The 14,014-nt window shown below is 36.6% G+C and overlaps 1 protein-coding gene across 1 annotated transcript in view; it reads left to right on the forward strand.

Annotated features, from left to right (window-relative positions):
* The window catches only part of HMGCLL1 (3-hydroxymethyl-3-methylglutaryl-CoA lyase-like 1), a 56,785-nt gene that overhangs the window by 12,755 nt on the left and 30,016 nt on the right, over positions 1 to 14,014 (forward strand). The window contains exons 4-5 of the mRNA XM_009333177.1: positions 7,581 to 7,644; positions 12,126 to 12,314. Coding sequence (XP_009331452.1) covers positions 7,581 to 7,644; positions 12,126 to 12,314 — 253 coding nt within the window. The remainder of the gene's footprint in view (positions 1 to 7,580; positions 7,645 to 12,125; positions 12,315 to 14,014) is intronic.

The following is a 14,014-nucleotide window of genomic DNA, read 5'->3' on the forward strand; positions in this document are numbered from 1 at the left end:
TTTTTTTGTACATGCATAAAAACTTTACAATAACATCTGGGACACATTCTGTGAAGACACTGAGCCAAATCAGTTATAAACTGTGTGGTCAGCTAATTACTACTATGCATATTTTGTATGTGAAATGACACAAAATACTGCTGGTTTTAGAATTGCATATTTAATGCACAATTCAGGTACTATTAAAAATATCACAACTTTTTTAGTGATTAAAAATGAAGCCTAACAGCCAGGATTGTTGAAAAGCTGTGGCAGATGGTAATTGCAAGTAGTGACCTGGATTGTATTTTAATTTAAATGTATTTTTAGTGTACATATGAAGAAAATGTTAAGTAAATTCTGATTAAGCTAGATTCTTCCAAGTTAATGTGTTCCAAAATTTAAAAAGACACAGAAATAAACTGCAATTAGTACAATAGACCAGTAAGGAAGTAAGGACTTGTGTTTCCCCCTTTTCCACAAATGGTACTTCAGTACCTACTTTGTGTCCTGTGTCAGTGAAATAAAGTCAGACTGTCTCCCCCTGAAACATTCAGTTCTGTATAGGACTGTCTTAGCCCTAATACAAATTAACTGGGAATATAAGAGCTGAAAGGTTGTAATTTTTTTTTCTCTACTAAAAACCACTTCTCCATGACCAGCAATTAAAAGCTGTATTTATGTCCCAGTCCTGAAAAATTTTCACGTGAATAGCCCTTTTGAGGCCATTTGGACTGTTTGCATGTGCAAATGTGAATGTGTATGCAAATGTTTAGTGTTAGAAAAACAGATGCAAATGTTTGCTGTAAAATAACTCTAGAAGCATTTCCTTACAAAGCTTCTGCTTCATAAATTAAAGCATATGTAATCACACATTAATTCTAAACTGGTGTATGTAATTCCCTTGTTTATAGTCCTATGTCTTTTAAGAATGAGCAGTATGGTGAAGTTCGCAATACATAAAAGCATATTGAAATGTATCAATATTTGGCTTACATCTCTGTTTGTATAGAATTCAACTACTGGTTGATATACTTGAAATATAGCAATATTTTTTGCTATGACAAATAGATACCAAACAAACAATGGTATACAATATTATTATTATTACCTTTTATATTATGTTATAATAAAGGTTACAGGTTACAACATATATAATCCCTTGTTGACTATAGGAAATAGTTATTGTTTTACTTTGATGGTAATACACAATTTAAGACACAAAATAGTGGAAACAAAGAGAAAGAATTGATTTTAGTTATTTTTATCTTGTGCTAGTGATTTTTGGATTTATTTTGAAAAAAAAATACATGTGGAAGAACACATCAGTTTTATTTTGATATACATTATAACAAGTAATTCCAGAAACTAATAATGAAGTCTGTTTTGTTTATAAAGAAACATCCTGATTAACTGAAAATTTTGATTATCAAGACAATCTAATCTTTATAATTCAGTTCAATGATGCTCTTTTTTTCTTTTATTACACTTCATCTTAAATACCTTACTTCAAGATATTTGGATGGCCTTACAGTGCTGTATTTTATTTACCTAATTAGAATTACCATGACATAAACTCCAACAATTCAGTTTTGCACAAATCAATACAGTTTAAAGCTGCGTATATTTTACAAATACAGACAGAAACTTTGAACTCATATTTTCTGGTATTCTGGAATACTTAGGGCTGGAGTACACGTGTTTTTTTTCGAATTGCTTTAAACCCCCATTTTTAGACTACACTGTGTAGTTTAGCATAGTCACAATTATATTGATAATAGGGTAATTTATACCATTATCACTTCTCTAGACAGTAAAACCAATCTAACACCTTCATGTCACTGTAAGTGAGCCTATATTTGAGACTATGGGAACAACAAAATGTAGACGAACATTTAATAGACTTGGAAGCAACACATTTTAGTATGCGAATGGTAAACAAATCTACCGGGTTACACAGTATTAAGCCAGCTGCTCACAGTCCCCTGGAGAAGTTTGAGAAGCCGGAGATTGCTGGGATGTGGGGACTCAGTGCATTTCTCTGTACTGGGGACAGGTTAAGAAAAGGATGTAGGAGCCATTGTATGATTCTGTACTGGATGATTGCAGTATGTAAGAGGAGACATTTTCCTTAGGAATAACTTTATACCAACTTTTATCCATTTTTTTGTGCCTGCAGATAGAAAATATTATTAGTAGGCCAGAAGAGCTGCTTTTTTATTTAAAAAAAAAAAAGAGGGGTACCTGTGGGAAGTAAAAATGATCCCTGTTTCTTCTTAAAGGGTAGTGTAAAATCAGACTTGAAATGTTAGTATGAAATTAGAAGGTAGTTTGCTAGTATGTTACTGATTGTTCCATGGATAATTCGATATAGTTATTAAAAGTTAAATGGTTAAGTGGCCCTTCATTATAGTAACAGTTTTGTTCTGTTTTTAGAGAATAAGTTATTTTCTAGAACATAGTTCACAATTTAACAGTGTTTTCTGGGCATTCTAAATATAATAGTAAATATTATTACTATAGGATTCAGTTTGAATAGCATATATATTACTCGCAACTGGGCACTAAATACATGGAGAGGTTGTTTCTTTTTTTTTTTAAATCAAATGTGGAAAAAAAATCCTGGCCTTATTTACACATTTTGGGCTTGGCTTAGCGATTCTGTTTCTGGAAGAATCTCCTTTCCCTCTTCTCTTTGTATTTTCCCTCTCCTTACAGTAAAGATTGCCTGTTTTTAACAAATGGCTTCCTTTGCAAAGAGACAGAATATATCAACCTTAATATTATGAATTCACCAAATGATAGGCACATACATTTTAGCACGAACATCCAATAAAAATAAATACATCTGCAGTGAACATGGTAAATTATATGCGAACTTACACTATAATAATAAACAGGAAACAGCAGCATCTGAGTCTGCAACTGGCTTCTCAGGAGGCTCTGCGCTTCCAGCTGTGGTAGCAGCTGTGGATCTGGCTCTGGAACTCTTGCTGAAACAAGCTGACAAAGGGCTGATTACAACATGAAGTTCAGTTTCTGCTTGGATTCATTTTCCTTTTAACACACTTTGGTTATGAAAAGTTTGCTCATTTACCCTGTTTGTGGTTTTATATCCTGCACTTCACAGCCATAGGGCTGGTGTGGTGATTATCACCATTCCTAGTCACCTTGATCGTGGGGACCTTATGCTGTCTATACCATTTGTGGAACATTGCAATTTGGTTTTGGCTTACTGGAAGAAATTGAAAACTCTCTTCCTCTTCCTTCTCTATCCCCAGAGGCTGTTCAGCATTTTTGTCCAAAATATTACATAGTAAAGTTGTTGGGGTTTATTTTTTTAATTGTTTTTATATGCATAGAAAACAATTTAGGAGAAGACCAAATGATACTCACCTGCAGTGAAATCTGTAGAACAGGCAAGAGACTGGGTAAACTCTGCCAGGTGAAACAAGTAGAGAACTTCTTTTTATCACTTTTTATTGAAGGCAGGAATTCTGATTTCACAGAACCTGAGTGAACAAAACACCATTTACCCGTGTGTTCCTAAAGCAGCTGTATAGGTACATTCACTTATTGTAGGTCTTTCTTTCCACCTCTGCTTGCATGGGCTCTTTTCTTGATTGCATGCTAAAGATGTAGTTAAGCTACTAAAACGTCTGGCCTTGATTCAGCAAAGATTTAAGCACATACTTAGAATTAAACACTTCCATTGCAGAGTCTGCTTTGTGAACTCCCAGATATTTGCTTCTGCTCTCATACTGTGGAGTGTCTCTGGTGAATATCCTGAGACCAAGACAGTCTTTTTCATTACAAAGTCTTTTTTTCTTTCAGTCCTGCCATCTTTTTAGAAAACAGCTGTATTCTCCAACTTAATTGAATCCCCAAATTAAATCCCAGTTGCCCCTGTAACTCATTGCTCAAACTCTTCCCTTTTTTCCCTCTGCTGCTTTTGTTCACATAGGATCTTGCTTTTCCTCCTAAGGAAAAATAGATACAGTATGCTCTTCCTTCCGTCACTCTCTTCTCCCTTCCCTCCCCTAATCCTTTCTCATTCTCCTCCACTGCCAGAGCAGCAGGAGTTTCTTGTCTACTTTCCATCTGTACCCCTTCCACTTGCCCCAGTGACCCCATGTTCTGTCCTTCCTCTTATTTCTCCCCTCCCTTATTCTCTTTCTTAACCTCTCATTGTCCTTTGGCTCTTTTCCACTGCAATATAAGCAAGCATTTGCCTCTTAAAAATTGCACCTTTGACCCTACTTGGTTCTTCATATCATATCTCATCGCCTATCTCTTCTTCATTCCTAAGCTCATTGAAGGCGCTGTTTATAATTACTGTCTGGAGACCCTCTTCTGTGATTCCCTCCTAGAACTCCTACACTTTGGCTTCTGTTTCTTGCTTGCAACTGCAACAGCTCTCACCAAACTCCCTGATGACAAGATCTCAGAAACAGTAGTCTATCCTCATTCTTCTTGACTTGTCAGTAGTGTTTGCTGCAGTTGACCAGACTCTTCTTTAAATTTGTGTCTTTTGTTGCTTTTTGTGGCTCTGTCTTGTTAATTTTCTTCTTTCTAAGCAGTTCTTCAGCATGTTCTTCAAAGTTGTCTCCCATTTTGGAGGGGTGCGGGTGGAGGTCTTGGGGCTCTGCTTTGCTGGATTCTCTTGTGCTTTTAATGCCTGTAACAGCCAAACTTATCTGTAGATAACAGTTCTACCTTCCTATTGAAACCGATTTCCTCTCACTTAAGCTTATTAATTTGGAACCACGCAAACGCAATTGCAAAGCATCCCACCCGGCGCTGCCTTAAGTCTAGATGTCTTGGCAGATGCTCAGACCAGACACATGATTATCTTCCCTCTTTCACATAGACATGCATATTTTCTCCTTTCATATGCTAGGCTCTCTGTACCCCTGCTAGCTGTACTCAGCCCTTGCATGCATCTGTTCCAGCTTGCATTACTTTTTCTACAGATGACTCAAATTGTATCTCTTATTTCCAATAAGAATATAGCAAGACCTTGTCAAATGGAATTCATATTTTATGTTCTCTGTTAAAAATGCTTATCCTGATATATGTTTGGAGTGCATTTTACGCTTTTACAGCCTCATTTTAAGCATTTCACTTTCTTTGTCATTGCCATCAACTGAGTCCCATTTCTATTGCTCCTGTCCTTTCTGCATGGAATCCCAGTGCTTTTTTTTTGTATTGACAGTACCAAGAAATTTAATGTTATCACCACATCTCTACTTTTTATGCCAATTCATTAAATGAAAATATTAGATAAAATTCTTTCAAGCTCAAACTTGATGAACTCTACTGAAAAACAGTTCTTTCATTCTCCACAGGACTTTGTTCTCTCTCTGGTAGGAAGTTCTTTACCTGTCAAATTCTGTCAGTAATCCCTATTTTCTCCAGTTTAATATTGAGTATCAGATGCCCAGATAGATTATATCTATCATATTTTCCTTGTTTAAAAAGTCAGTCTGGTCGCAATGGTGTAAGCATGCAGAGAGTTCATAATCTCAAACAGATTTGTACATTGTAGTAGGCAGATTCCTCAGGTCACCACATACTTTCATACCCCAGCAGGCCCAGCTGAATTATGTGAGCTCAGGCGAGTTTCTGCTCGCTGGTGTGAACCACAGGGAGTATTCCCTTGTTCTCTAGATACCTTTTGGCCTGCTTTTACTTTTGTTTGCTCTACTCCATTCCAGATGTCATTCATGCCACATTATCACTACCAAATGCACGTCTTCTTGATCTAACATATGTAGCTGTTAGGAATATGGAAAGATATATGTAATTAAAGGGAATGTGCACATACGTACTGTGTGTTTTGCATTTACTTTGTATTTAGTACTGTTCTTGCTCACTTTATATAAAGTGCTGTGGCTGATGTTGCAAAATAATTTCAGAAAAAGTCTGGGTATTCACTAGCTCTAGGCACTGTAGTATTATGTAAAAAGCAATCCTTTGGGTCTGAAATTTTTCATGCTTGGTTTCATTTGAAAAACTGTGTATGCATTAAAAAAATTAAGGAAATTATCCTGAATTGTTTTTGAGTTATGTGTCACTGAAAAGCAGGGCAATGGTTAACTGTTAACAATAGGTACTTTTTTTATCTTTAATGTAGATAAGGAAATTTAGAATTTTGAAACTTAAACAGTGACATCTAAATTGGGGGTGATATTTAATGAAGTCTATGGCCAAGTTTCAAAAAGCTGGTTTTCATAATGACATACAGATAATTGAAATCATGCCTAGTAGGCATCTGGACTAAAATTATGAGCAGGATGTAATGGACCCAACCACTTTTGTGGAAACAAAATCCATTTCTATTTCTTTGTCAGGGCTAATCAAGTTCTTTTCAGGTTCAAGGTTTGCTTCATTCTTACTGCTACTTCCAGTGTGCCAACACCATACCTACGCATTAAAATGTTGACATTTTTTTCACAATTTGTTTTTACCTGTTACTCATCCTAGTTTCACATTCTATCAATCAGTTTCTCCTTCAACCGCAAAGAAACAATACATCCTTTACCCTACGGACCTTGACTACCTACAAAATGGCATCTGTTCAATCCCGTTTGCATTATATGGTGTATAATTTTACATTATATCCTTCAGTGTTGAGGGAAAGGGAATAATGGGGGATCGACGAAGGCTCTTGTTCTTCTATTAAGCAGTTGAGCAACCTCCCACTGGGACTTGGGCTCTGCCTGCCTCTGAATCTGTTGTAAATCCCTCTACAGCCACACTTATTTTGATTTTGAATGGCTGTTTCTGGTTAGTTTAATCCTATTCCTAATCAATTTAAGATAAACAATTAGAAGTTTAATTCGAATTTCATGGCACTTAATTATCATTAAAAAAAATAAATTTAAACCAAATTCTATGTTAACACAGCATTAAGACTGAACAATGGAGGCTTGGTTGTGGCTTTCAGTTTTTGTGCTTTGTGGAGCCGATAGCTGCTGAGAGACACAGTCTGGCTTCTCAGTTTCTTCTTGTCCCAAGGCATACCTAAACTACAGCTTGCAATGAAGCTATAATTCTTACGGGGCACTGGGACAGAAATGCCAGTACAGAGATAGAGGGTGAAAGCTACCCCATTCACCACAATTCTAACGACTTATGAGGTGGTGGGGTTGTTATAAGCTGCTTGTGTCCATGTGTTGCTCTCTCTGTGATCCGGGTAGCTGGCACAAGGAAGAAAATGATATCTTCCTCTGAATACCTTGTGTGGGCCAGGCAAGGCAAAACCTGAGCTGGCTCTTACAACTTCAGAAGGAAATACCAAGAAAAATTGAAGTCTCCTGCAGCAGCATTAGCTTGGCTGCATTGCCAGTCCTTTACAACTTGTGAGATACATTGAGCACAAATACAGCTATAAATCTGTTCTGTGATTTAAAAAGAAAATTGATAAACCTGCTATTTTCATTGGATATGTTTTTAACTTTTCATTCAAATATTTATTCTACATTGACTGGCTTAAATATTCAAAATTATATTTAACCTTTTTTTTTTAATGTAACATGGATGGATACAGATATGCATATATGAAACAGAAGTATCTTTGTGTGTTCTTTTTATTGTAGGTATGTGTCATGTGCATTGGGATGCCCGTATGAAGGAAACATCATACCAGCTAAAGTGGCAGAAGTAAGAGTGAACTTCTGGCTTGCCTTTTTAATGAATCAAAAATACATTTTAAAATGTCTATGAGTAATGTTCTCTACTTAATCCTAAAAAGATCTTTAATGGATAAAATTTAAGGAAAACAAACACAAAACATAGCTAATACTAAAACTGGGTGCATAACCTCACTCAACCACATGCAGTCAAATCTAAGGAAAATAGTATGTTATGATTGTTATGAGTCATGAGGAAAAATATAACATGCTATTTCCTCCAACAAGAAGGTAAGGAAATGCTTAAGGAAATAGACTCCAGCACATATGTCAGTGGACCATGTTGTATGAGATGATTTCCAGCACAACCTCTTGCGAAGGGTATCTGCTTTTAAATCCATTTTATGCTGGCATAAGCATACTGCGCTGTCAGCCGCGAGAGCCACTGCTACAACATTGTGCTTCTGGCGAGTGTCATGTGATTGACACATGAACCAAAACTCATCCGCAACATGATTTCCTACTACTCAACTTGCTCTACTGCTATGGTGGAATAAGCTGCACCTTCCCACCCTGCCCCCTTTTCCCATTTAGGATAAAGGAGGGGAAAGATGATGTCTTAGTCCAGCCTTTTTTTCCAGCAGAGAAAGAGATGAGTGAAACGCAAGTGTTAAATTTTGCAGGAAGGCAAAGAGGGCGTGAAAGCTGAAACGGACAGTAGAGAAGAAAGTGGAGAGAATTCAAGAGGCACAAGGCAGAACATGCTGGCCTTCCTCCTGGAGAAAGGCTTGTCTTCTCTGTTGCACTTAATCACCTACTTTTGGTGGTCTAGCAGAATCTCCAAACCACTTTTTTTTTTCTTTGTAGCACTAGCAGCTAGTCAACATTTGTCTGATACATTGTGTTCTGCATGTGTTGCTTTCAGGTCCTGTTCTCCTGCATCTTCTAGCATACATTCCAGATGGAACTTGTGATAATACTTCTCCCACAGCAGCCACATATACTCACACTCTTTGAAAAAAATAGCTAAATTGGAAAGTACTCAGTATTTCTAAATTAATTGGGTTTAATACGAAGTGAAAGTTAGAAGTGACACAGCTTTAGTTAGAGCGGTGATGACAGATTCAGCTGTGCTGTTGGTAAATTGCTTACTGCAATATCATGTTCCCCAACAGGCTTCTTTCCATGTGTTGCTTGTTTTTTAACTACTCTCCTTGCACAGAAGAGCTCCTGTTCAGTTTGCCAGTGGGAGTGCTACTTAATGTTCCAAACCTGCAAACTTTTACTCACACAATTATTTTATTTTCTGTCTTCATCCTAAGTGCCTTCTTGTGTACCTGTACACCATTGTGCATGTGTTTAAGAATAAAAGCTGCCTCATTAAATTTATTGAGGCTCTGATTCAGCAAGCACTGATGTTTATATGGAAGCATCTGATTAGCTGTTAATGGTTTTTACATAAACACATGCACTCATCCTTTGCTGAATCAGAATTATCAAAATTACTGGCCCTGTTGCTGAACCCTTTCAGAGAGCTGCCTTTCTGGTCATCGTCTTTCTTGGGATGGGAGTGTGTGACTCCCGTGACTGTGCATTGCAATCAGCAGCTATGATTGAAAGGTTTAGACTGGTTCTTCTGCAGTCAATGACAGTGACAAATTTTTTTTTTTTTTTAAAGCAAAAGATTTTTTTAACTGAAGCAAAACCAATTAGGAGAAGTGGCTCATTAACCAGACTACATGCATTTCTGGCTTACTAGGTACATTACTGTTTTACACAGTTATCTAGTGAGTGCAAACTTCAGATGCCTTCAGACTTCTAGAATCCATCTGGTACCTCCACATGGTTCTTTATTTAAAAAAAAAATTATCACTTATTAAAATAAACTGCATAGTCCTTTTTTATCACTCTGCTTTTTCTTGAAATGGAGTCACTGTTTAACCATTTATCATCCTGTGGTTTGTGAATTTCAACCTTAGGCAAATAAGGCTTGAACGTTTTTGGAAGCACCATATAACATCCTTGAAGCCAGTTGTGTTCTCCATTGTCTTCCAGTCATATACTTGGCTGTTTTTATCTTTCTGCCTGCTTCTTTCTTTCCTTAGCTTCCTTTTAACCTAGAGAAATGAATTCATGTAAGTATTATCCATCATACAGGCTGATCAGGCTACAGAAAATTTGCCTATTTTATTTGAATGCTGTTGGATTATTACAAAGTTTCCCTTACAGCACAAGGACTGCAGTGTGTTTTTATGTTCTTATTCGCTTAAAATCATCTGTAACTCTATTATGACCTTTTGTATTCAGTTTAAGAGTATAGTTTTAGATATTATTTCCAGCAGTAGGATTGTTCACATGCCTAAGGGGTTGCAGTGTTGGGTCACCAACTCCCATTTTGATCAATGCCTGGTGTCAGGGCAGTGCTCCTGAGGGGAATAGCGCAAGACTCATGCATAGTAAAACGGCTCAATGGTGCAGAACACAACCCTGTTCAATCAACAAAGCTGCAAGCTCGTAATCACATTCTGATTACACTGACAAAACAGTGTGTTCTCTTCTCCCCCACCCTCCTCCCAAAAATCCACATAGAAAACTTACAACACTATAACTAATGGGCTGCCTCCTACTATGGTAGGATAGAAAATCCAATATGAAAAACTCTCATTCAGCTTCCAAGCATGCACATTCTTCTTGAAATTAAATATAGAACTCTTCTTAAGGGTCACTTTAAGGTTAGATCATGACAAGTCAGTGATGATGCTCAGCTTGTTAGCAGAACTTCCCCCTTTCTTCTTTCATCTTTCAGGACTTTATTTTCAGAAGCTGAAAGACCTAAGGACTGAGCATGGGAAAGAAGTGAATGCAACATGATTTCTAGCAGTTTATATAGTCTCTTTGTCATCACTAAAATGCTCATCTAGAAAAACTTTGAATCATGAATGAAAAAGAACATGACAAAAAAATGCAGTCTGTCTCTTTTACCCTGATCTTAAACAAAAACTGAAGTTTGGGGATTAACTAGAGGTAATCTACCACTAACTGCAGATGATTTTTTTTTTTCTTACAACAGTAGTCCAGTTAAAACACCTGCCCTGTGTTGATGATATAAAAATATGCTGCAAGATAGAATCTTTTTTGCAATCTGGTGAATGTCCTTTTCTAAAAGCATGTATTGAATTTATGTTGATGTGAACCAGGGGCTCTTTGACTTTAAAGCAGAAAGAGTTTTACTACCTTTACAATAGTCATAGTACTTCCAAGCTTTAAGCAGAATGATTCGGACTACTTGAAGTTCTTTTTCAGCTGTTCTTTGAATTAAGTGAACAGCAATATTAATCCAGCACTTCCGAGACTGCTGGTGCAGCACTTTGTCAGCTTCCTCAGACATATTCACAGCAATCCCACTGATGAAGTCCTGGAATTGCTTTAACAGCAGAGTGCAGTGCAACTGAAGATGTCTTGGAAAAGGGTCGTATTTTTTCATTTCTAAACAGTTAATTTCCAGTTTGGGATTCTGTTCCAGTGGAGTGGTCTTTCAGGATTGCTGATACACAGTGGGGAAGGCTAAAGGGGACAAACATACTTAGCAACTGAAAATAAGGTGAAACCCCTTCCAAATAAATTCAACAAAACTAAGATGGAAAGATCCTACATTCAATTTCTAAAGCAATACCTTTGGCGCGAACATAATTTTGTGCTTCTGAGTGTATGTCTCTCTCCATACAAACATGAAGCCAGACCTCAAATCTCTTACTCATACAAAGAACTCCTCAAAGACGTAACTCCAAAAACATTTAGGGCTCTACTTACATAAGCAAAGAACTATTTGGATAGGGTTTTGTTTGGTATTAAGAAAAAAATTAAAACTTAAGGACTAGAATGTTAATTAAGTTACAGTTTTGCTTTGTTAGCGTTTTAATGTTTGATTTCATGAAAAGCAAGCAAAATTAATATTAACTACAACATGTTAAAACTTCAGTTTTCATTGATGTTTTCAGTGCCAAGAGAAAGCAAAATCAGGCTTCTTGTTAATTATTTATTGTCTTAGTTCAGCCATGTTCTTGGCTCCGCGTAGTAAGCAAACAAAAGGGCAGGTCTTTACCCTGCACAACTTGTAAGCTGGAAAGTACACGGAGAAAACCAAACAGCTGGGAAATCCCCAGAGGGAGGAAAATGTTGGGAAAGGGCTTGACAGAAACTTAATTCATAGTGTAAAATCTTGCTTATTTGGATTCTGTGGGAGAGTCAAAAGGCAAGTTTTTGATGGATTTGGCTTGGTTGGTTATTCCATGTACAGAAGCAGAACTATAAATTTAAAATAAGAGGATCTATGGGATGTTCTTCTTGGGTGACAATTTTCAAGAATGAATAGAGGGTTTCTGATGCATAGGTCCACCTCGGTGGGTCAAAACCTGAAACCTGTACAGAAATGTGTCCTTTTTAATGTATGTTCTTGACCCTATTTTATATTCTTTCATCTTGACCTTTTCATGCTTCTCTGTTTCTAATCAGGTATCTAAACGGCTGTACAGTATGGGCTGTTATGAAATCTCTCTGGGGGACACAATTGGTGTGGGGACTCCTGGAAGTATGAAAAGAATGTTGGAAGCTGTTATGAAAGAAATTCCTCTGAGTGCTCTTGCTGTTCACTGTCATGACACGTATGGCCAGGCGTTAGCCAATATCCTCACAGCCATACAGGTAACTCAGGTTCTTATTTTATAGATGTGATAGTAGTAGTCTTAGTTTAATTCAAATGCACAATTTTAAAAAATTACAGCCTTAAAGAAATTACTAGAAATGGAAAGAGGCACTCACTAAACTTTCAGAAAGTATTGCTCACACATTGGATTGTCTACAGGTATTACTGCTGTTGCTTTTGCAAGAAAATTTCAGTTCTTATCTACTTATTATCTTCAACTCCAGACAAAATCACTAAGAAACAGTGGTGATTATTATATTCCATTGATTTTGGATGAATGAGGGAGCTAAAATATAATTTTTTTCTGATGTCTCAGATTCCGCTTTTCTTAGGAACATCTGTACGTTCATTGTTCACTAAACTAAAATTTCTATTTTATAGAGGTGTCTAAATATAAAATAGAATAATACATAATTACATCTTGATTTCAGATGGATAAATCTGAATTATTGGTAATTATGTACACAGACAGTGGTCTAGATAATTTTATCACTGTTAACATGCCTTCAGTATGCTTTTTTGTTTATCAATTATACCTTCCAAATAAGATTAGCAACTTTATATCCTATTTAATCTTCTTTCAAATCTGTGGCTAAATAATCAGAATAGTTAATTTCCATAAGAGAGATTTTTCCTTTTGTGTTTATATATTTTTAAAAATAGGACACAATACAAGAAACCGACTACAAGTTCTAATGTAGTTTTTGTAATGATATAATCTTGAAAAATATCTTAATGTGTATATGCATTCCTAAGGAGACCTATTTTTACTAAATGTTACAGAATCAAAACCTGTTTAAAAATCATAGGCCTTTATTGTTCTGTTCTATACTTAATGGCATCTTCTGCTTCCTTGCAACTCAGGCAGCCATTTTTAAGGTCAACTTTCCTTTGTCCTGACGTTATTTTGGCAGAGCTCGTATTATGTTGTTCAGAAATAACAGCAGTGTGCTAACAGTATTAGTGAAATAAGCAACAAGAAGGAACAGGGAAATGTTTCAATAGGGGAATCTCTGCAGGTATTTGATTAAATACTGAATGACAAAATCTGGTAAAAAAGGTTCTAACTTTTACTCACAGTGTTCAGTATTGACCCTTACTCACTTTTACTGTTGCAAATGTGTGTGTATGTACCATGGGATAAATAAATTGCTAATTTCACAGTTAGCTTCAGTTGCAGATGTAATAGCTAAAGGCATGAAAACCCCTGAGCATGGGAGGAGTTCGCCATAAAAATACTTGAAGCATTGTTTTTCAAATCCTTCCTTAAAATAATTGCTGTCATGGTGCCTACTAAACACTGAACGATGGCTATGCTTTGTTAACCCCAGTATTTGTTGTGATTCTTGTTTCAGGTTTACCTCCTGCTCTTATCTTTTTATTTACTTCTTAAATCAACTGTGGAAGAGTTAAAGGGGAAAAAAACTCTTAGGTACCCAATGTGCAGTTCAGGCTAACTAACATGTAAATTCAAGAGAGCAATAGACCTAAAAAAAAATCCCTATGCAGCCTTCTCAGATTTCTGGGAAGCCAGGGGTGCCTGAGACCCACCAGAAGACTTCCCTATGTGCTCAAGTTCTGCTACAGTGCATGTCTAAAAGTGCGGTGTTTTTGGCTGAGCTGAACTTGTCATAGATTTTGCCAAAAGTCCTTGATGAAGCAGGCATTACACAGTCTCTCTGACTGACTTTGTGCAAGC

Source organism: Pygoscelis adeliae, unplaced genomic scaffold, assembly GCF_000699105.1.
Source record: "Pygoscelis adeliae isolate BGI_AS28 unplaced genomic scaffold, ASM69910v1 Scaffold57, whole genome shotgun sequence".
NCBI classification, from domain to species: Eukaryota; Metazoa; Chordata; class Aves; order Sphenisciformes; family Spheniscidae; genus Pygoscelis; species Pygoscelis adeliae.